Source organism: Thermobia domestica, chromosome 18 (genome assembly GCF_964235325.1).
Source record: "Thermobia domestica chromosome 18, izTheDome1.hap1.1, whole genome shotgun sequence".
Taxonomy (NCBI): Eukaryota; Metazoa; Arthropoda; class Insecta; order Zygentoma; family Lepismatidae; genus Thermobia; species Thermobia domestica.
In genome coordinates this window covers 77,505,828-77,531,298 of record NC_137471.1, presented here as the reverse complement: position 1 = coordinate 77,531,298, position 25,471 = coordinate 77,505,828, and the positions used below count along the sequence as shown (strand labels likewise).

General features: G+C 36.0%; 1 protein-coding gene across 3 annotated transcripts in view; it reads right to left on the bottom strand.

The window, feature by feature from the left end:
- Nucleotides 1-25,471, bottom strand: part of Tgs1 (Trimethylguanosine synthase 1) — a 102,975-nt gene that overhangs the window by 34,039 nt on the left and 43,465 nt on the right. For all 3 annotated transcript variants that reach the window (XM_081747075.1, XM_081747076.1, XM_081747077.1), the window contains exons 4-5: nt 14,582-15,585; nt 1,462-1,797 (exon numbers count right to left, since the gene is read on the bottom strand). In XM_081747075.1, the coding sequence (XP_081603201.1) occupies nt 1,462-1,797; nt 14,582-15,585 (1,340 nt within the window). The remainder of the gene's footprint in view (nt 1-1,461; nt 1,798-14,581; nt 15,586-25,471) is intronic.

The window sequence follows — 25,471 nt, the reverse complement described above, 5'->3', positions numbered from 1 at the left end:
GCAAATTTATTAAAAATACACATGATGACAATTCCAGTTCATTTCAAACAAAATAGATAAAATAACTCCCAATAATAAATCGATATAAATGTGGGCTAAGAAACAATAATGATAAGTACCCAACACCATTAAGAAAATAATTTCTTCATTCCGCTGCATGTTATAAAGGATATATATTCCTTGTGGGCGCACTTGGGGCATTTTATTTGACAGCATCATAATAAATGTTGCTACTATACGACAAGTTATTTCTTGAACACAAACGAATTCACCTATTTTCAAGTGGAATCGTCGGCTATGTGACACGGTATGTTTCATTTTCGTACACGGTTTAGTTGAGCAGTAACAAGTGGTTTAAAAGACAATGTTGTCAGTGGGAATTTTTGCCTCGTGCGCGCCTATTGTTCTTATTTCAACAACTTGAATTGTTTGTATCCTGGGCGTGGAACGTGAAGATACTTTCCAAGCTTCAGATAATGAAATTGTGCTTTCTATTATATGGTGACTCCGCACAAAATTGCAATGACCCTAAATCAATATAGAGCACAGAAAGTGATCTATACGAAATAATGTCGGAAGATCTAAACTCTACTGCTTTGAACAGTGTCTTAAGACATTTCTCTCGCCTTACGACTCCATGTCCATAAAGGAAAATATAGCATGATCTGGAACACAGAACCATCAAATGTATGATGCAGAACGGAACATTGTAACAGAGTAATCTAGTCTAGAACAAATAGCGTGAAATCTAAAAACAGCTATATAGACATAGCTGTTTATTAACATAGCTGTGTAGACGTCTATTAACGCAGTCTGTTAATAGACAAGACAGTAAAGCACAAATATTCAGATAAGCCTGATCACACCACATGCTTGAACCAAGGAGAGTGACGCCACACACTCGATGCAGAAGTGATCAAAACTTTTTTTTTTTTTTTTTTTTTTTTGAATACTGTATATTTGCGATATTACGAAATCTTCTCAATGAAACACCAAGGATATATGGAATGAGGATGGTACAGATATAGGAACTATAATATTACAATGTCACGAAATGCATCTGTTTTCTTATAAACTCGTATCTATTTTCTGCGTTACAGTCTCCTGAACCAGAATATTTAACCCAATGCACTCTTGAAAGATCATTCCAAATAAATATAGAAGGAATTTTATACCATAGAAAATAAACCGTGCGTATATTTTTACACGAATAGCCTGGAAAGTTAATTTGAAGCTGTACATTCAGAAATGATGAATATAGTCTTTAATAATGTTATAAAACAGTGTTTCAGTACATTGTAATTGATAGGTAAAAAATATCCCGCACGAGTCCTAATATAAGTCAAGTAGGCACGTCCTTAAGGATTCTATATAAGCAGTTTTCATATCAAAAAGAGGTGCGCATTACAGACATGGAGCCTATAAATTTTACAACTAAGTATATAGTGAAAGTGAACCTACCTTCTTTTGAGATTCGTTGATTTCTCTAGGTACGCATTACTTTCGTCGTCCGACAAATGAAAAATAGTTTCTTCACAATATGTTGCTACCACAGGATCCTCTACTTCAAATGTGACATTAGCATCTGAGCAGGTAGGATTATCTTCAAAATTGGTAATGGAATCTTCTGTTTCGTTTGACTTGGTAGCATCATTTGACATGAGATTGTTGTTCTCACTTTCTTCTCTACTATCAGGCTCTTTTAACTCCTTGGGATCATCAGCAGGTTCATTATTTACTTCGCCTTCTGACATATTCAAACTTTGCAGTAGAAATCCAACAGACTCCAACAGTTTCCTATACATATATACAAAAATACAGAAAATAATAATGAATACAATAATAACTTTTGGGACGAAATCATATTTACTTGTTTTAACAGGATATTTATCGCTTATACTTACATACAGACTCATTTCAATAAATAACTGGAAATATGTTTTTGCAGCGTATCTATCATATAGAAGAAAAAGCTATCTTGTGTGTGATCGAATCATTGGAAAACGGATGAACCGTTTGAAATTGCTTTTTGGATATATTTATTAACTACCTCGAACTGGGATTTTATCACATATTCTGATTAAAATTCATATCCTAATAAAGGGGGAGGGGAGCGGGGACTCATATTTTATATATATGCTCATCTCACGAGCCCATCGAGTTAGAAATATTAAACTCAGTACATAGATTCATTAAAAAATAAGAGGACACATTTCCTAACATTCCTGAAAAGTTCTGTTTTAAGGGAGGAACGAGCAATTTTTTTTATGTACATAAAAATAAAGGAATGTTTGCTTGGCAAATCCTCTTAGATCGCTGCATCAAATTTGAAGATTTTCAGTACATTAGCGCACTGGTTCTCAACGTGGGCGTTAACGCCCCTCACAGGGTGTTCTCATTTTCAAAGGGGGCACTGGAACAAAAAGGGACTATAGGCTATTTAGGGGGCGTTTGGGATTTCAGACCTGTTACCCCTTTTATTTATTACTGGACGAAACCAATTACGTACAAATTATCAAAAGTTTAGACTTTTTAAAAATTATCATCATCATTTAATTTTGTAATTATGAAAGATATCTAAGGGACATAAAAATTCCTTTATTATTATAGCTTTAAACTGTTGGTTAAGAAACGCTCATTGGTCCCTTACTTTTCGAAATTGATGAGACCAAGCTTGTTTTAAAAACGGAAAAAAAAAATTGGGGAAGTGAAGAATGTTAAAGAAAAGATGGCTAATGTAAGACAAATTCTAGGAACAAATTCACTTTATATATATAGGGTGGACAATTTATCTGGAACATCCATGATAACGGAGAAACTAGAAAAGAGAGAAAAGCGAAACTTTGCACGAAACAACTATGAGGAGGGGGACATCGTTTCACGTATCAACTACCACTACCCAGTGAACAGTGTTGCCATCCCAGTATAGTCACATATTTTTCAAACTGCTCTACGTCAGATTATCACATATTTCAAATCAACATGTTAAATGAAAACTTAAAATATCACATGTTATAATATCACAAACATCCAAAGTTTGGAACCTTCTACCACACATACATCACAACTTAGATGGACAAGACAATGCACATCGTAAGTACCTTAGCGTTGGATATTATGGTCATGGTATGACTTGTTTTGAATGAATAGTAACGAAGTTACAAGGGCTTGAAAATTGAATGCTTAGATAAGTATCATATCTAGTTACTTGTGTGGATTGCAATGGATGTGTAAAATATTTTGCCGTTTACAGCATTTCGATATCCCAAACCGTTTCGGAGATATGATAAACATTGGTGAAGTTCGCAACACTGCTTAAATCATGTAATAATTGCGAGGACTTGTAATTATATCTACTAAAAGTTATTCCTACAATGCTATAAAAGAGAAGGAAAACAACAATCAGTTTAAATATTGTCCAGAAATACGCACGAGAGATGAAACTTTTTCGCAAAAATTTTGATATTTTGTAGCATGAATTATCACAATTTTTGCATTTATGTCGCGTTTATTTTTTTAAATGTAGGACTTTTTTTTCTAATTAAGAATTATGGAACTTGTAAATAATATATTTCAGGTAGTAAGGTGTATATCTAATGCAAAAATGAGGATATACCTTGATTAGATGCACATTCTAGCTAACGTATTCAATGAAATATAGAAATTAATGCAAAAATTTAAACATTTCCTCTAACCTCATCCTTAGTTAAAGGATAACATGCTGCAAGACATTACCAATTCTTCTTTTAACCCTTAACGAGTTTTCGTTACCATTTGGCTACACATTTTTTGATTTTGCCTATTGCGTTTGAAAAGTGTTATATTCCGGTATTGTTCGTTGTTGTTATTTGTGTACATACTTTCTGCGATGGGAGAGCAGCTATTGCCCCCTTGTGACAACTCTGGTGAATTTTACGCGTGAAGTAGTTGGTGGATAAATTGTTGTTGTACAAGCAGTGCCGGAAGCAGACAGAAAATATTAGATACTGAAGGTAAGCAGTTTATGTTTTGTAGTTTTCTCGATATGTTCTTGTTTGTAAAGTATTGCCCAACAATGTGCAAGTATAAAAACGGCATAATGCCAACAATTGATTACTATTTACGATAAAAATATAGTACGTAACCATTCGGTTACACTGTTCAGTAATGGGCCAAATGTATACTTTGTACAGGAAAAATGCAATATATTAGATTAGCTTATAATGTTGCATTCTTTGATATTTTTATAGAAAATTTCACATGAGAAAGATATATAGTACTCTGTTTATTAGTCATATTTTAAATTTCATATAGGGGCTGAGTACGGCATATATATATATATATATATGTGTGTGTGTGTGTGTGTAAATAAGTTTTACTGTGAAATCTCGTCAGATGAGGAGAAATATTGTGATATTTACATTCTTGCAGGTGACTGTGTTTGTCCAAAATGGATGAAGAAGTTGTCTCCTTTTATATTTTCTATGGAAGGAAACTAAGAACCAGGCCAACAGTAGTGATCCCTTACTCTTCCACTCTATCGGATATCGGAACCTCGGATTCAGAACCCGATCTTACTTGCAGTAATTCAGATCCAGATTATATACCTGAGGTATAGTATTTCAAGATTACATGGTGACATATGACAATGTTGTTTCTTGCTTTTCAGAACAAATGTAGTGGGAAGAACCCCACTTGCTCTAGTGAATAGCACGCTTGCCTGCTGTGCGCGTGGTTCCGGGTTCGATTCCCTATGGGAGTACAATTGAACGAAAAATTAAATGAAATTTTTGAGTTTGACGTCCCACAGTTATGCCGGCTACGAGACGGTGATGATGAGAAATGAATGAAATAGTGGAATGAAGAAAGTGGGAGGAAACGGGAGAACCCCGAAGAAACCCACGCACACGGTGTTTGTCTACCACAAAGTTCACTTGCCAGAAGCAGGGTTTGAACCAAATGTCCTATGGTGAACACTCTACCACTGAGCCACCTATAATTGAACGAATATAGTTGTTCGGGTTCCACTACAATCAGTAGGTCCATGTCCCATTAGTAGGTCTATAACAAACAAACAAATGTGGTAGGGCTAAAATAGAAATTAGGAGGCATTGCATCTTTTGTAGATCGTGGCATATGTAGTTCTCTTTGTTATTAGAACTGTTTCTTTTAACAATTTTTGAGGTGTACTCTATCACTAAGTTGTAATATGTTGAAGATGTCGTAAGAGAAACAAACTTGTATAATGTACAAGTAACAGGAACGTCAATATCAACAAATCCTTCAGAAACCAGGGATTTTTTGGGAATATTACTATTATTGGGTGTAATCAAACTTCAAAGCTATGCTGATTATTGGGCATCCTCAACACGAATTCAACAGATTGCTAGTGTTATGTCACTGCGACGTTTCAAACTGCTTCGACGATATATTCATTTCAATGACAATACTACAGCTGTTGGGAATGGAGACAGATTTTTAAAAGTTCGGCCTTTACTTGAATCTGTTAGAAAATCATGTAAAGAAATTTAACACGAAAGAGATTTCTCAATAGATGAGGCGATGATCCCATTCAAAGGGACAAAAGCGTGAAATCTGCGACAATATGTAAAAGGAAAACCACATAAATGGGGATTTAAATTTTTTGTGCGTGCCGGCGCTTCTGGCATTGTCTACGATTTCTTACCATACGCAGGGAAATCGACATTCTTCTCAGTGGATTTTATGGAAGAAGAGAGCAGCCTTGGTTTGGGTGGTAATATAGTAGTGCTTTTGTGTAGAACAATTCAGGAGCCTGCGTTTTCAGTCGTGTACTTCGATAACTATTTTACAAGTGTGAATTTAATGCGATATTTGAAAGATGAAATGAAAATCTTATCTCTTGGAACAATGAGACAAAATCGTTTAGGAGGATGTCCTGTGGCAGAAGGTAAGATTTTATCAAAGAAAGGAAGAGGAAGCTATGATTATTATAGTGGTGACATCATTGTTGTAAAGTGGGTAGACAATAAGTGCGTAACGATCGGTAGCATGGTAGCAGGAATTCAGCCACTGGAGTATGTAAAGAGGTATGACAAAGCGGAAAAGAGTAAAGTGCGTGTTCCATGTCCTGCTATCATCAAATGCTATAATAAGCACATGGGAGGTGTAGATAAGTCAAACATGCTCATAGAACTTTGCCGTACACCAATGAAATCCAAACGATGGTATCTTAGAATTTTTGGATACATATCAGATTTAGTTGTTGTGAACCGCTGGTTACTTTACAAAAGAGAATGTAACGCACTTGGGCAATCATCCAAACATCTTAAAGTGTTTCGGGCTGATATTGCATCTGCATTAATATCATGCGGAAAGCCTAAACGAGGGAGACCATCTTTAGAAAGCTTGGGCGAACCTCAAGTGAAAATATGCCGATTTGTTGCTATACGACCATATGATGATACAAGGAAAGATCTTGTTGCTCACTGGCCAGTCCACACATCTAAGGGAAGATGTCGTTATTGTAAGTCGGGAGTAACAAGAATAGTATGCGTAAAATGTGACATCAGACTATGTCTGACCCAGCAAAAGAAAAATGAAACCTTTGAGTTTTACCTTTGAGTATTTTCAGCCAATCGTAAGGTTTAACATTTTTTGTATGTGAATTCTTATAGCTAGTACCTTACGTTTTCTTATGCAGTTAATATTTCAGATTTAAATATTAAATCCTATAAACTAAATAACTCTTACCATGTTTCATTTATTTGTCCTTTCTTCTGAGACTACTATTCTTCACTGAACAATGTTACCATATGGCTTAAACTACCCACAAACACTTTACGGAAAACTGTACAATGTAACCATTTGGATACAACTCAGTTCTCGAAAACTATTGGCGGTAAAATTTTGAAAACTACTTTCAGATGATGTAGAGATCAAATAGATAACATACTGCAAATATCATAATTTTTCGATAATTTTAAAAGGTAGTGAACTGTTAAGTTTGTTCCCCTGTTAGTAACAATCATATTACACAACTTGGAAAAAGAATCTTTAGGCATCAACGCTGGAGACAGGCAATCATATTGAACGTAACGAGCTGTGGTTAACTTTTAAACTGTTTAACAATGACACAATGTCAATTTTGTTATCCTCACTGTTGAGAACTTCAATAACCTTACTTTTAAATTCACGGTAAACAACCAACAGATTGTGAACATTTCCACCACAAAACAGTGAAGGATTTAAACAACAGTTCAGTTTTGTTGATGTCTACAACTTTTACGGAGTGAAAGTTTCTGGATCAAATAACTCGCAGAGCTTTTTCGTAAATGCAACGTTTTTTAAGTTAAATAATATTGGAAATGTGCTTTTTAGTAATTATTAGCAATAATTAACAAGAATTTCACTTTTTCGTTTTCATTCGCAATTATCGCAAGTAATGTCGACTTTCGCAAAAATTCGCGATAATATAAACGTGATTTCTGGCTCTGAAACGAAAAGTATGAGGTTTCCTGAAACATATACGCATTTTTTGAATGTTTCACACATATCGCATTAAAGAAAAAAATTCGTCTCTCTCTCTCTCTCTCTCTCTTATATATAACTAGTCTAGCCATAAATACTGTTACAATTGAAAAACTGACTAACGCAACTATCATGAGAGATATTTTAATTTGCTTTGCGTATGTTGTTCTCTCATGCATTCGCTACATACAGCACTAATCACTGTTCGAAATGGTCACTTTTTGCACGGACACAAGCTGTCAGTGGCCACGTCTACGGCGGAATGGTTGACATTCAGGGAAAAATCCGCCACTGCTGCCAACAAGGAATGCTTTAAACTGCTAATGGTGGCGTGTCTCTTCTTGCAGACGATGCCCTCCAGCACTGACCAGTCAGCAGTCCAGTGGGTTCAAATCCGGAATGCTACTGGGCCAATCTTCAGGCGAAATGAAGTTAGGGACATGACGCTGAAGCCACCATTGAGTTGACCTGGCGTTGTCGGCGGAAGCAAACTCTGCTGGAAGGTCCAGAGTTGGTTGTGAAACAATGTGACACTTAACTTCTTCACAATAGGCTTCAAAATGGTACTTTCGTACACTCGGGCGCAGGTTTTAACTCCATTTTTGCGAAAATGCAGCTGAGTAAAGCAGGAATAACTCACTCCCAACCACAACTTCACTGAGGAGGGATGCTATGACCTCTGAACTTTTGGAACCATTTTACGAGCTTCCTGAGAGATTGATACACACATTTTATCGTTTTGTCGATTGAATGACTGTTCAATGGTGAATATTTCTCATCGGTGAAGAGGAATTTCCGATTACCATTATGGGCGTACTGCTGCAGGAAAAGTCTACAATTATCACTCTCAGGTTCGTGTGTCAAGGTAATGTCATCTACCTCGGCGATAAGCCCGTAGTCCAAGGTCCTCGGACAGAAACCTGAACACTGAACGTTTCGAAATGGTCATTTCACGGGCCATGATATCATGTTTCCTTATCGCATTTCTCTGCAAACAAGCTGCCACCGCTTCTGTGGTTGCTGGAGTCCTGACACTGCGTGGACGACCCGTTCTCGGGCGATCCTTCACAGTCCCGGTTTCATTGAAGCGCTCAATGGTAAGATACACAAACATACGACTGATTTGGAGCTTTTATAGCGTCTTGAAAATGTCATTTGCAGATTGTCCAACTTTATGTAACGCTATCACGGCAAATCGGTTTTCATAGTCGCTCCATTCCATGGTTTCACCTGCAGCTCAATGCTTCCTCTTTCAGACAAGCACACAATGGTTCAAAGTTCCCATGAGCACACTGGTGCTTCTCCCTTCCCCCGGATGTACAGCGTGAGTAAAAAAATTGTAGCAGTATTTATGGCTAGACTATGTATATATATGTATTCTTCAAGAGTGATTTTAAGAATTGAAGTCTTAGATAGCTTCGTTGGTTATACGTTCAACCTTGTGCATAGGTGGATTGCGTTAAGATGGCGGGAAGCGTTCAGAACAATTGCACTCACACAAGGGGGCGCTAGGCTCGAAAAGATTACGAACAACTACATTAGTGGAACATGGTGTAGTTTCGGGATCGCTGAGATAAATAGTGACACTCCTAATCCGTTTAAGTCCAAAATAATTTTCATCGGCATAAGGGGGTGAGGAGAGGACGACGTGTAAAAAATATTCCAGAACAACCGATATTAGTGTCAATCTTTAATTGTCGGATCGCTAAGATGAATAGTGACTTTCCCGATACTGTTCATGTTCAGCCTCCATTGGCATGGGATGAGGGATGACATTAAGAATTTTTATAATTACACGTTTAATGGAATGCGTATCCCAAGAAAGGGAAGATGGTTTAAATATTTTCTACAAACCTTTTCTCCACATATAAAAAACAGGTATTTCAGATACTTCCCATAAGCACCAAAATAACCACATTACTATTTTTCAACATAGTTTCCCTTCTTCCCTCCGCATGGAATGTATTGGCTCAGTAGCAGTGAACTTGCCTCTGGTGCGAGAGATTCCTAGTTTGATTCCAGGCCAATTGAATTTGTCCAGTGTGGATAAGTCCGTATCTGTGAGTTTTCCCATTTACTCCACATCCTCGTTCCACCAGTTCTTTTCTAATCATTTACTTTCCTCTCCTTTAGTTTAAAATGCATAGCCGTGGGATGTTAAACTTGAAATTTAATTTTCATTCACCAACCCTAGTTTCATGCACCTGTACAAACTCGTGACAAAGACACTGATTCCACAAGTTTTTATATTATGGTAATCACTCATGCGCCGCTGAGTAAACTTTTTTTGTTATTCCGGAACATCGATCTATTTAGTCCATCTTTAAGTGGGCCAAAAACATGGAAATCTGAAATCCTAACTTTCATTTCCAGCAATATGAACAAGAAATGCCTCACGGTCTGCTTCACACCGACGCAAAAGTTCCCTATATACATCCAAATATCAATCGTTTCGGAACTCACCTAGCACATACTTTGGTCAATTTCAATACGTTATGAATGATATGAAGGATGGAGAAAAAAATTACTGAAAAGAATTCCCTGACTTTTCCCAGTTTACCAGAAATAAATGAAATTTTCTCTGATATATAATTAGACCAATTAGAGCAAAATTCACAACTCTAGCTGCTGTATTACTATCTAACCAATTATTTAAACTAGTTCACCTAAAAGAGACTTCATGTGATTCACTTCAACATCAAACCTTGCAGAAACATTAAGATCCAAACACGAAAGAGCCCTAGTCAATTTATAATTTAAAGGTGATTTCTCCACAAGTTTAAGAACAAGTTTCTGCAGACACTTTCTGCAATTTCGGTACAAATCAAAAATGTCTAAATCCGTTATTGGTTGACATTTCCAAAAGGTACTATGAGTAGCAAAACCAATGTTAACGTTTTTCGCAGGAAGAATTTCTTTCTTTTCTACAACATTCACAACAATTCACATACATGAACTCGAAGAACTTAAATATTCTGGTTTTACAAACTAATGTTGCATCACACTCGATAAAGTGATATGGGAAATTGACTGAAACGAGAATCAGTCTGAAATTCAGTACGGAAAGGTTCTACTTTTGAAGCAAGTGCTTTAAAAATGTAAGTTTAGGAATAACCATGTTGTCTTCTTTGAACATACCTGATACAATCTGATAGCTCGAAGGGCTCGAAACTCTTTTATCCTTTCTGACACTTTAGTATACAGATAAATGTCAAACTCCCTGGGCAACACTACTATTTTCAAGCCAACACAGAACAAAACTTTACTCGAAAATTTTCTTACGCTCTATGAAAGTGTACTTCGCACGGTGTGCTGGAACATCCATAAATAAGTTAAGCAGAGCTCTTAGAAATTTAACGATTCTCCAGTTCGTTACCTCAACTGAAACCTTGAATGCTCTACGTAAAGTAACTCACAGTTTCCTACATCAAGTATAACAGGATCATTTGGCAACTTGATATCTGACTGGACAATATGCAGGAAAATTTACACTGAAGCCATCAATTGAAATTTGAACAATGTTTTCTAAATTGAAGGGTGATAGCTTCTCTTTGAAAGCGATTAAAAAATCAAAAACTGGAGAATTAAATAAATAAATGAAAAGCTCATGTCGAATTACGCGTGTACATTTGCCTTTTACGGAACTCCAGAATCGAACATTTATGTCTGCTGTAACATCTGAATTAGTTCACTTCTAAAGTATGGTGATAACCTATACAATAAAGTGTACTTTTTTTTTTTTTTTTCACGCTGAAGCTGCATTTACCCGCCAACTTCACCTTCTTGGAACTTAAGTAATACTTTCACAACTTTAGCAGCAGTGCATATTGATGTATGTCATTAAACTATGAATACATCATAATAATTCTGCTTTTACAATGCTATCCTTTACTAAGAATCCCTCTAGCACACTGCAGTGAACAAAACATTTGTTTTCTGGTACTTCTCGAATCCACAATAAAGAATTATTGAGCAACGTAACATTGGAATACTTGGAAACTGATATGTTTGTTATCTGCACAGGAACACTGGATAAAACGAACACAAAACACCATAACTACAACACCTCTTCACTTTCGATCCTGCCTCTGCAATCTGATGAAACCACGGTAAATACGCAGAAAGCTATTATCTATCTATCCTTACATCTATCTATTCTTTATCACGCAACCTTGTGAACTTCTGTAACTGGGATTGGATTTTAATGATACTTTGCTGATACATTAAGTGCCTTAATACCGCGGTCCAGTTATACGATGGGTGTCGTGGGTGCAAGGGGGAGCTAACCCTCTCAATATAAACGGGGCAGTGACCATGGAACTAGAAAGATGGAACAAACGCCACTCGCAAGCTTTTGCACAACTAAACATAAACAAAAGCGGGCCTAACTGCTGCACCATGCGTAGTTTTTGAAATCTAGCATGAAACGTATCTAAACATTTGAATTTTTCCGGGCTACGACCATCGTCACGCACGTGCTTTCTTCGCGTTTTTACCATGTCCTTATTTTTTTTCACACGTAATATCAGTTATGACTTTTTTTCGCAATAGTTTATTTACATATAGAATTACTTTGTGGGCTAAGCAGCAATGTTTAGCACTTTGCCCTCCTGAGATATTACGCCTCAAAAATTGCATCAAAATCATAAACTTCAACTTTCGGACCCTATAAATCTACTGTGCCAGTAGTATCATAGCTATGAATATTTCTGAAGACTCTACATGCAATAATATTCGTCACAAAACTTATGAACCCCCACTTTATGCCATTCCAAAATATGCCCCCTTTGAAAGTGTAATTTTCTGTAGTTTTTCTGGTGATTTCATGTATTGGTTTGCAACCCTGCATATTTATTTAGAAGCAAGAGTATATATTCTCCATGTAGCTCAATCTCTCTTGTAAACATTAGTTTTTGTTTGGTGTTCGTCTGATTCGTACGTCCTGAGCAACTATAGTTTTCGTAAACGCTTGTAAATGCAAAAATTGGCACTCCACCGACAACAAAGATGGCCGCCATTTAGGAACCGTTGTACGTACAACAACATGAATAGTGTTATTGACCTTCTCATACACAAGGTTCGTCACACTCCAATTTTTATAATTTTCGGAGATGGTTGAGCAACTTGCTCTGGACCACTTCATATGGATTGACCCTTCGGTATGTATAGACGTACCCCATATTTAAAGATAAAAAGAGTCCGATTAAAATAATCTAGCTATTCACTGAGTACTGATCCAATCCATACGCTGGTGTAACTTTACCAGCATTTTTCGTGAACTCATAAGCACATGCGTAATGAGCCTCTTTGAAATACATAACAATGAAAAACACAAGCTAAAATACGAGTAACCGTGTTCCAAAATCCTTTCATTTGTGTGATTACTGATTAGCTATCTTTACATAATGAAAGACTAGTAACTCCGATAGAATCGAAACTAATGGGAATGAAAATGGAAAAAGATCGGAATTATTCATGCATGAAAAGTGAATTTACCATTGGATCGTTGATCCAACTGTATTTTCACCAATATATTAGACTGATGATTCACCAATATATTAGACTGCACAAACGAAAGCAAAAAAATTATGCCCACAACTACAGAACGTAGGTTTGTTACACATTATTAATGGAAAAGACGAATAAGTATCTGAAGATAGCAATTAAAAAAGCACTGAACCATATCTACAATTATTTTAGAATTTTCATTTTAAGATATAATAATTCAAATATAGAGAACTGCGGTGCCTAAGAGCGCGAGTAACGAGTTACTTCTACCGAGTACAAGTACGCATTAATTTGAGAACTAGAAGCGTTCTCCGCATTTGGTTTGGCTTGGCTAACAGGAAGGAAAAATTCCCGCATCGTTCAAAGGGATTGCCAAGACAGTTTACAAAATGTTACTATAAAGTAGACAAATGTTAATATAGGACGATATTTCTGGATTAACTTATACATTCTTGGCAACGTCAGTCTACACAATTATCCAGTCTTTCTTGAGATAACCGCGTATTCGCACAGTACGAAATCAACATTTCCAAACAACCTTAATGTAAAACGGAATACAATTATTGTAGGAAGAAAGAAAACAGTTTGTAAATATTTGGCAATTCTAAACAAAACGGTTGGTTGTCTGGCTTTGTCATACACATCACACTATCAGAAGCGTTATTTTTCCTTATCAGACCGGCTGGAGACAGCAAGTCGGCGAAACACCTGTATCGTTTCCAGACGAGACATTGCGCAGTCCATTAAGGGGGAAAAATAAATAAATAATGTTCCTGTAATTTTAGTCTTTCGTAGCAAAGAAAAAAATATATTAAAGAATGAATGTTTATTAAAGTGTCTTGTACACTTTTGGTAAAAAGTAATTTTGAGCCACGAATTGGTTATAATTTCTTCGAAATTCCCTGACTTAAAATTTCCTTTTTCAGGTTTTCTACCTTAGTCACCATCCTGCTACACGTAACGCTGTTGTACACTGTAACGAAGCAAGAACGAGATCCAACCACATAACACAGGAAAAACTTATTGAAATAATCAAAATCTCTGTATCGGCATCTGAGAATAAACCACAGCAGCATTCGTACTGATCTAGAGAAATCTATTTTCCTGACTTTCACTGACCTTTGGCAGGAAATTCCCTGACTTTCATGATCGGATGACGCTGACATTGTACATAAGGAATAAACAACGGTGAATATTTATATATATGAGAACATTTATTCTATAATAGAGACAAATCAATTGCTCAAACCTACATTCCACTTACCTCCCATAATAGCCATAAAAATAGATATTATTATGGTTGGCTAAGCTGAAATTGGTGTACAATTACTGTTCGAAAAAAATATATTTTATAAAATTTCTCTGATTTCCCTTCTTTTTCCCTAAGCTTCTCTGACTTGCACCATTTTCCCCTGAGTTTTTCCTGACTTCCCTGTCCAGTACGAACCCTGCACGGACTATGCTCGCAAAAAAATGAATGTGCTAACCACTAAGTGACAGTACCGTAAAACAAAATGTTATTTGTTAAATATGCCCGTTACTTAAGTTCTAGTTAACCAATAAGTTCTATTTTCAAACTACTAACCTCTTAGCAGAATAAACCCTTCTCCTTGGCTTCGCTGACTTGTTCCGACTGCTCGACTGTGCCTCATTCTTATTACTCACACAATTATTATTGACTTTACATTCTGACGATACGACATCACCAGGAACATTAGAATTAGCTGCTCCACATTCTTCACCTTCAATACTATCACACAACGCGGAATTTTCTTGATTCTCTCTCAATGTAACTTCTTCCCCATCCTCACTAGGTTGAGCCGAGTGTTTACTACTCCTGTTGTCAGTATCTACCGTTTCAATCGAATCATCATATTCTTTTAAACTATCACAGCCCGTACCGTAAGTAGACATAAATTCATTATAATGTATATAATATTGTTCCTCAAAATGTTGTTTCCACAAATCTTGCCAATATGCATCTGCATCATTGGAATCGTTTTCGGAACTTGTGCTGAGTTCTGAAAACTGTGAACTTTTCATTGAATCATCATCACAGTCAAGTGATGACATGGTGATCTGGGTCACAGTTGTCATGGAATCAGTATTAGATTCAAGTCCGGAACATCTACTAGAACGATCACTATCGGTCACTGATTCACCAGCTGCCAAAAAGCTATTCTCTCCAGAATTTTTGTTCACTTGATGGTTACTCTCGGAAGAACACTGGTTGTCGTCAACGGTAGCAAGAATATCATTCTGTCCAGAAATATCTGCACTTCCGCGTCCACTTAAATAACCAGGGTTAATGTAATTCCCATACTTGTTAATCCAACTCTCCCATATGAGTCGTTCCCCATTAATGGACCAGTATTTCTCCCAACAACGATATACTTCCATATTATCATACATTCCTGCATGAGTGCCGTGCAATAGTTCACCGCCTTCCGACAAATCCGCTCCACTATCGCTTCCGTGAATTGTCATAGTTCGGTCTTCCTCTGCATGCTCCCGAACGCTATCATATTCATCTGTCGAGTAATTATTGTCGGTATGTGAGGCACTCCAGTAGCAACTTACATTTTCATCCTGAAAATATAAAGAAAAAAACAAAAGAATAAATAGTACAAATTATATACATCTTTGAGCGTAAGTCAATCACTACTAGAGATTAGAAATAAATTATGTAAAAAGGATTAGAAGCATTTTTCGTCTACTGATTTCTATAGTTTTGTTTTAATTTCTTCTTAATCCCTTGAAAACTTAACTTAAGTCAAGTCTGAAATTCCGCTCCTATACCTATTTCTCCGTGTTACTTCGTGGGTTAACTAATTTTCAGCTTCTCTTTTTACCTGGGTGAAAAGATGCCGTCTATCGTCACTTACATGCCTATTTTGTTCAACAGATGTCTCTAAGCGAAAGCGGTAGCACACTGAAAGAGCGCTCGCCTCTGGTGCGCGCAGGGTCCCTGATTCGATCCCAGCTCGCGCAAAATGCCCATTATTCAATTCCAGTTAATACTGTCACATTACAAGGCAATATTGTTTCCGCCATGCTTCTGGCTCATAGAATACAATACTCCACAAGAAACATTCTGAGAATTTTTCTTAAGTGTTGATTGAATGTCCCATGACTTTTCTTCCTCCTAAATGCTTCTTTCGCCATTCCTATCCTTCCTTTTATTTCACTTCACCCTTCATGTTCACCTTAAATACTTTTTCTCAGCACTTGGGCAATAACACTATATGTATGCATTAAAAACTAATGTAGATGAAATTATGAATCCAAAACTATACAAGTCTATATAGTCAACCAATTCGTAAAGGACGTCATTTGTAAATCTTACAAACTAAATATGCACTGAATACGTGGTGAAGGCAATATATGTATGTGGAAACGTTTTCTCTCCTTTTCTTCTAACACATGCAGTGGTGACCATTGTTTTCTATCACGATTTCATTACATTTCATGCCCTTGCGCGTGGAAATAGTTTGATACAATTGTTCCTTATGTAGATTTTTTTTTCTTTCTTATAAAATCCAACATTTAGCGAGATGGCGCAAATAAACGGTCAGTGTTCTCGCTTAACAATCGTGAGTTTAATCACGCAGATAGCTATCCTATTTCCAAGATTATTTAACACTTACATCCTAAAAATTTATAGAAAGCTACAAACACTTTCGTCGAACCAGTTTCAACTTGTTGAGTGTACATAAAAAACTACAGCTGCTTAATCTGTCACACTGCTAGTTGTCTCCAGTAAGAGATAACGGAAATATAAGTTATTACCCAGCATATTTTTTGCAGCAAAGCATCTGATAAATGATTTTAACTGATTATGATTACAGAATTGCCATTACATATAGTTTTTTGTTTTAATCGCCATTTACTGTGACTCGTTGCTGCTTTGTGGTAACAGCGAGTGGCTGTCGTTAGTGTGAATGCGGTCCGCGTTGTTATTTTTGTGTGTGTTTGTCAATTTATCTCCCCTCCACCGAATCTGTCTCCTCTACTGACCTCGTCCGATATAAGAGTCTACTTCTAGAACTGTTACCGCCTGAAATGTAGAGTTGCCAATTAAGCTTTTTACTCACGAATTTCCCTTTAGGAGCTCTATAGCTTTCTCTATTTGCTGTATTTCTATTCCTAAGGATAACCACTGAATAAGCAACTCGATGTGCATCGTACCAAAATTTTACAGAATTATACTTCTCTCGAACAACTGTAACTCAAGATATGACACTGTACTAAAAACTAATGTAACTTTCTATAATTTTCATATACAGTTGTACCTCAAACGATTTTTATTTGGTTTTACTTCCATCTTTATATGTAATTTATCTTATTTTTTTTGACAAAGGGAACATTTACACATGATGCCCATTATTCAATTGCAGTTAATACTGTCACATTACAAGGCAATATTGTTTCCGCCATGCTTCTGGCTCATAGAATACAATACTCCACAAGAAACATTCTGAGAATTTTTCTTAAGTGTTGACTGAATGTCCCATGACTTTTCTTCTTCCTAAATGCTTCTTTCGCCATTCCTATCCTTTCTTTTATTTCACTTCACCCTTCATGTTCACCTTAAATACTTTTTCTCAGCACTTGGGCAATAACACTATATGTATGCATTAAAAACTAATGTAGATGAAATTATGAATCCAAAACTATACAAGTCTATATAGTCAACCAATTCGTAAAGGACGTCATTTGTAAATCTTACAAACCAAATATGCACTGAATACGTGGTGAGTGCAATATGTGTATGTGGCTATATGTACGACTTTATATAAGAAAGAACTTAACCACCAAGATGATATTCCCAATCTTTCAACCTACTGGGATGTGTTTAAGAAACAGAACCTTTCATTCCATCATTTGAAAAAGATCATTGTTCTTTCTGCGTTAGTTATTACCAAGGAGATGATCAAATTAACGCAGATGTTAGAAAAATTTGAACCATACATTGCTGAAAATAAAAAAGTACGGGAATTGAAGGAGAAACGTAAGCAAGCTGCGATAAAAGAAAACAAAACTTTTGTACTAACTTTGATCTGCAGCATGTTTCCCACCTACCACTTACAAAGGAGACCTCTGTTTTCTACAAAAGCCGGTACAATGTTTTCAACTTGATCACTTATGACTTAGTAAGCACAGACTGTTCTTGTTTTGTCTGGCAGAAGACAGACAACTGGAGAGATTCATCGGAAGTGGCTACGGTAGTATATAAGCTTTTGCAGAAAAAATATGAAACGAGATGTGTAAGGGCTTACTTTTTTTCCCCAGACGGTCGCGGAGGTCAGAAAAACAAGAATTCTATTACTGCATTCATTGTGTACAAAACAAATATCAATGAATGAAATATCCCTCAAGTATTTTGAAAGCTTTCGTGGGCAAAGCGAGGGTGGTGCTGTCTACAATACGATTAACATAGCTAAAAAGAAAGCAGGAAATATTCATGTTCCTTCATAACTGTGTCTGTGTTCAAACTAGCTCCTAAAAACTGCCTTTTGAGGTAATGAAACTACATCATAGTGACCTTCTCAACTTCAAGCAATTCCGAAGATTGTAGAGTTTTACAAATTCGTGAATCCGATGTAAGGAAATAAATAAATAAATAATAATAATAATAAAAAGACACGAACAAAAGAACATGATGGAAATAAGGGTTTTGAAGAGGTCAACGACAACTATCTGCAATCAAACTACAAGAAACTCCAACTGAAACTCCTCAAGAAGGATATGATTGATTTTTAAGTAGGAAAGCTTTATCTAAGAAAGCTGAAGGTCGTAGAAGATAAATACGCAAATTTAATGTGTCTTTGCACCAGAAGTTTTACTTACACCTCGACCATTAACACAGTTTGAGACAAAAATGAGTTTACTCCTATGTGTAGTTTTGTTAATCTCAGGCGTTTTATTTTTATTATTTTTTGTTTTTGGCGAATTATTTTATGGTCATTTTTAAAAGTATTGTATAAAGGCACTGTTAACTGTACTTATTATTTTATTTTTATTTATACTCATGTTTGCTACCAAGAATTCTATTACACTTAGTTTCGATTTCTTATTTTTCATTTCATCCTAATAACTTAATAGTTTTAATTTTCTACTCTTAATTTCATAACGTCATGTTTTATTTTGTGATGAAAGATTAGAGGACTTTTAACTTTATTATTTTTATTATTTATTTCATAAATATCATGTTCAGTTATTTGATGAAAGATAATAAAAATTTTTAGTATAATGTACGATTTTACTATTTTTTATAACTTACTTATATCGAAGCTGATTACAGCATGGATTATCTAATAAAACTGCAATGGAATGTGGTTAGTGAAACAATACAAATAAACACTAAGTATGCGCAGTAATTATGGCACCGATTCAACTGTGAAGGCGTGTTCTGCTTTTAAGTCTGAAAGATGGCTGACATGAATCCCGGTTCAGCGAGTGTTGTGGTGAAACATCAACAAGGTAAACCTTTACTCACTAAGCAACAATTGTTTACCAGCGAAATTAAAATATATATATTTTTTTTAATCTTTCGAGTTTTTTTTCTTTCTTTTTTGCTGCTGCTGTAAGTATCTGGACAACACGAGACAGTATTGCCAAAATACACGTATATAATTTGCTCCTCCCCGTGGAGAGTGGGAGTGATACATCACTAGCCAATCGTATTTGTGACAAGCGGAAGGATACAAATATTTTGTTTATCGGAGTTTAGAGCTTACGCTGAACAGGGAATAGATCTACACAAATATACAGATTTACAGTTCCACTATACTTTTCGCATTATTCTCATATCCCAAGAACTGTGCAAAGTGACGTAACTCACTCTTACAGTATACATATTCTTTTGGAAAATGACATATCTTAAATAATACTAATTTAATATGTTCAGGTTTTATATAATTTGCCTATGTGTTATTAAAATGTACATTTTTGGCTTCCAAAAATTGGTAAATAAATGACTGAAAACAGAGTGTAATAGGAAAGTGAGCAAGATACAAAAATTCAAATCGCTCTCCTGAAAAATCAGAAATACTGATATACGACACTTTGAAAGAAAAAATATTTTGGTGTAGTCACTGCGACAGAATGTGACGTGGTATGTGAAAACGAACAACGAATTCGTGTTCAGCGACCCAAAATTAGTTAAGATCACCTATCACATCTCTTGCAAAAAAAAAAAAAAAAAAAAGTTGGGTAGTGTAATGTAGCAAGGATTCGTCCAGTCCATTTGTTATACGAGGCATGCTAGGAAAGTAATGAGACTGGAAACATTGTACTCGAACCAACAACGTCGCTGCCTCCACCTTCACATGCAGTTAAGTTAACCTTTCTTATTGATTCAGTACAACTTAGCAATTGTGCAGCAACTGGAGCAAATTCAGAGAGCCCCTTAACTGATGTTTGTGATGTGCGTTACGAAAATGCACCGACAGAAGTTACAGCAACGTTTTGACATCAAATTTTGTGTAAAGCTTGGCAAGCTAGCTACTGTGACTTATGAAAGTTACAAAGGGCTTATGGAGAACATTCCCTATCCAGGGTACAAGTGTTCAGATGGCACAAGTCCTTTTTAGAAGGCTAAAACAAGTGGGAGACGAATCTAGTACGGAATGACCTACAACCCCAAAGATGGATGACAAAGTGAAAAGAGTGAAGTCTCTTGTGAGGTCAGATCGTCAACTGACGATAAGATGATCAGCAGTGAGTTAAATTTAAACACATTTACTGTCCACTAAATTTTAATACAGGATTTGGACGTGAGAAAAGTGAAAGAGAAGATAGTTCCAAAGAACCACGTCACACGGCAGTCGCAGTCAATGAATTTTTGGCAAAAAAAGGATTCCTGTGGTTCATCAGCCTTCCTATTCACTGGATTTACGTCCGTATGACTTCCTTTAATTTCCCTTGCTCAAAAACTACTTGAAACGGCGGCATTTTGGTACTCTGGATAATATCCAAAAGAGTGTAATCGACGAGCCGAGTATTCCAGCAGAAGCCTTCCAGCACTGTTCCAGAAAAAAGAAACGCCTGTATCCCTGTGTATCTGCCCAAGGGAACTATTGTGAAGGGAATAACCGTGATTTGTAAAAATAGTAAAATTCACCGATAAAAGAAAATCAATCTCATTATTCTTCTAAAACACCACGTACAATTTTCCATCACCTCGTAACTGGATGCAAGTATGCAATGTGACGGATTAGTTTTGTACACTGACAAGTAAACCTTACGTTTGGGTGAATCGAGTTGCTGACTGAGACACATATGAGAAAGTAGTACTAAATGTGGTCAGTATATCAGTGAAGTTGTAGATGCGAAGCTCCAGGGGTTTAGGAGATACAGCTACCAGAATATCACATGGAAGTACAGAATAGTCTTCATACAGTTGGAGGTAAAAGCTCTGTAAGACCTCTTGTAACGACAAAAGGTGAATAACAAATATATGGGTACATATTAGGACTAGGGGGAAGTCATATAGTAAGGGTATATCTGACGGCGGCCATCTTGAAATACGCCATTTTGAATTAAGGTTAAGTTTTTTAAAATGGGAATAGGGTCATGTAATACATGATTTAAGGCGCAAATTTAATCAGAAGAACAATGGTGACGTTAATTTTGATTTACGCGCAATTAGTAAAAAGTTACAGGGAAATTAAGTATTGTTGCAGCATATGTAGGCCCCTATTAGTCCTTTACCCACCTTGTAAATTTTGTGTTAATGATAATAATTAAATAAAAAGCAGATGGATAAATATTAGGTCTATGGTAAGAGTTGCCTTGATGGCGGCCATGTTCAAATCCGCCATTTTGAATCAGACAAAAGTTTTAAACAAAACGGATAAGATTGACACCTTATTAATAGCAAATTTTACCATAAATCCAACGGTATAACCATTTTTGCTTTATCATTAACCAGCACAAAATTAAATCGATCGCTCCTTACAACTACTTCTTTGACGGAATTGTTAACGACAAATGTGTCAAGTGTAACTCGATTGCCTTTGTCAGGTGTGCTCACTGTGAGCAGAGCATTTGTGCAAGTCATGCATTTTCTGAAGTACATATTGATTGTACTAATTGAGGACTTTTCTGGAAGAAAGACCCAAGTTCAATTATGACTCAATTCCACTTTGGTCATTTTTCCTTAAATTAGCAACTTGTTTATGCGATTACAAATGCTGGTTAATGATAAAACAAAAATGGTTATACCGTTGGATTTATGGTAAAATTTGCTATTAATAAGGTGTCAATCTTATGCGTTTTGTTTAAAACTTTTGTCTGATTCAAAATGGCGGATTTGAACACGGCCGCCATCAAGGCAACTCTTACCATAGACCTAATATTTATCCATCTGCTTTTTATTTAATTATTATCATTAACACAAAATTTACAAGGTGGGTAAAGGACTAATAGGGGCCTACATATGTTGCAACAATATTTAATTTCCCTGTAACCTTTTAGCAATTGCGCGTAAATCAAAATTAACGTCACCATTGTTGTTCTGATTAAATTTGCGCCTTAAATCATGTATCACATGACCCTATTCCTATTTTAAAAAACTTAACCTTAATTCAAAATGGCGTATTTCAAGATGGCCGCCGTCAGATATACCCTTACTATATGACTTCCCCCTAGTCCTAATATGTACCCATATATTTGTTATTCACCTTTTGTCGTTACAAGAGGTCTTACTGAGCTTTTACCTCCAACTGTATGAAGACTATTCTGTACTTCTATGTGATGTTCTGGTAGCTGTATCTCCTAAACCCCTGGAGCTTCGCACCTACAACTTCACTGAAATACTGACCACATTTAGTACTACTTTCTCATATGTGTCTCAGTCAGCAACTCGATTCACCCAAACGTAAGGTTTACTTGTGAGGAAGTTGAAAATGGTTTGACAAAACCGTTTCTAGCTTTCTACACATTTTTAAGAGGTAAGTATATAATTTTATATATATATAATGCGTCCAACAGCATCTCTAAACCAGTTTCCAAATTGTTTCCACCAGAAGAATGCCGGAATGATAACTTTTTGTATATAAACATTCAACTTCCTTCCCTTCTTTCATTGTCAGAATATCCAACGTAAAATGGTTTCTGGCTGAAATTGAAAATTGCACAATATAGCAATATATTTTCCTTTACCTTTTATTTTTGAAAATTACTTCTATATAAATGCTTTTTATATATCCCCATCCTCTCCCCGTGTTGTAGGGCACGGCATTCGAAGTGTCATTGTTTATCTCAGTGACCCCAAGAACTAAGAATTCAACACTGATATTCATCATTTCGATCATTTATATATTTATATATATATATCCCCCTCCCCCAAGTTGCGGGGCTGCATTTGAATTTAAACGGCATCAGAAATGTCGCTGTTCATCTTAGCGACCCCGAAAACTACGGATTCGACACTAATATCGGTCATTTTCGATCATTTTTAAATGTTTCTCCCCTTCCCTCCTTTAAGTTACACCGTCAAAGTGTTATGACAAAAAAAATCTCTGGTTTAAACTTCATCTAGGTTGTAAATTTGATCGAGATCAGTCCGATGGTTCAAGAGTTATTAAGTATATATCCTTATATATTTCCCTCTCCCCTAAGTTCTACCGTGAAAGTAAAATGATAAAAAAAATATCATGCCCGAACCTCATTTATGTTAAAAATTTGATCGGACTGATCGTTTGGTTCAAGAGTTATTAAGTTTTATTTATTTTTTAACTCCTCCCTCTCCTCCCCAAAATTCTATCGTCAAAGTGAATAGATAAACACCACCACAGGCCCGAACCTCATCTATGTTGAAAACTTGATCGAGATCGGTCTGGCAGTTCAAAAGTGATTATGTCACAAAGACAGTCACTTTCATTCTTATTTTTTACATATACCTCCTCCTCCCCTTCCCCTACATTGCACTCTCAAAGTTAAATGACAAAAATTATCCCAGGCTCAAACGTAATCTATGTTGAAAATTTGATCAAGATGATTGGGTGGTTCGAGAATTAAGTTTTATTTATTTTTATATATAAATACCCCTCCCCTAGGTTCTACCGTCAAAGTGAAAATTTAAAAAAAATATCGAAGCCCGAATCTCATCTATGTTGAAAATTTGATCGAGATCGGTCGGGTGGTTCAAGAGTAATTAAGTTAAATTTATTTTTATAGATCTCTCTCCTCTCCCTTTCCTAAGTTCTACCGTAAATGTGATATGGTAAAAACCATCCCAGGTCCGAATCCCCTCTATGTTGAAAATTTGGTTAAGATTGGTCGGGTGGTTTAAGTGTAATGAAGACACAAAGACAGTTACTTTTATTTTTTTAAAAATATATCTCCCCCTCCCCTACGTTGCACCGTAAAACTGAAATGACGAAAACATCCCAGGCTCGAACCTTATCTATGTTGAAAGTTTGATCGAGATTGGTCGGATGGTTCAAGAGTTATTAAGTTTTATTCATTTCCATATATTTCCCCTCCTCCCAAACCCTAAGATCTACCGTCAAAGTGAAATGTCAAAAAACTTCTCAGGTTCTAATTTCATCTATGTTGGAAATTTGTTTCAGATCGATTGGGTGGTTCAAGAGTTATAAGTCACGAACATGGTCACTTTTATATATATATATTGACTTTTGTATATCTCCCCCTCCCCTACGTTGCTCCGTCAAAATGAAATGATAAAAGACATCCCAGGCCCGAACTTCATGTATGTTAAAAAAAATTGATCGAGATCGGTCGTACACCGTCAAAACGAATAGCTAAAAACACTCCCAGGCCAGAACTGGATCCACGTCAAAAATTTGATCGAGATCGGTCGGGCGGTTCAAGAGATCAAGAGTCACAAACATATGATTCATTTAATTTCATAATATAGATTGATATATACTATATATATATATATATATATATATATATATATAGATAGATAGATAGATAGGTATATATAGATATAGATTTTATAAATTGGTATCTACATTTCTTCATTCTATAGAACTGAAAGTATTTTAGTTTTCATATTCCAGGAATCCTTGCATAACATGGGTTTTATTATTACACGTAATTATTACAAATTAGAAATAAGTCTGCTGATTCAAATTTTTAAGATTACGAAATAAAAGCAGTAAACAGCACGTATTCATGTATAAATGGAAATACTGCAAAGTTAAATCAAGTATTGGCTAATTTTATGACTATATTAACTACAGCTGAACAACTTGCTGGGGAGCTCGGTGATAGGAATGCTGAACTCTAGGCGTAAATAGTTAGTCTCTGATTCAATCTTAGTCCATGTGAGGTTGTAGTGGGCAACATCGTGTTCGTAGGATTTCTTGGAGTTCCGTTTCCTCCTACATTCTTATTCCATTAATTCTATTAATAACCAGCTGAGAATACTTCAAGAGCATTGCCAGAACGAACTTAAAAAGAATGGAGAGATGGAGTGGGAAGGATAACTGATTTTTCC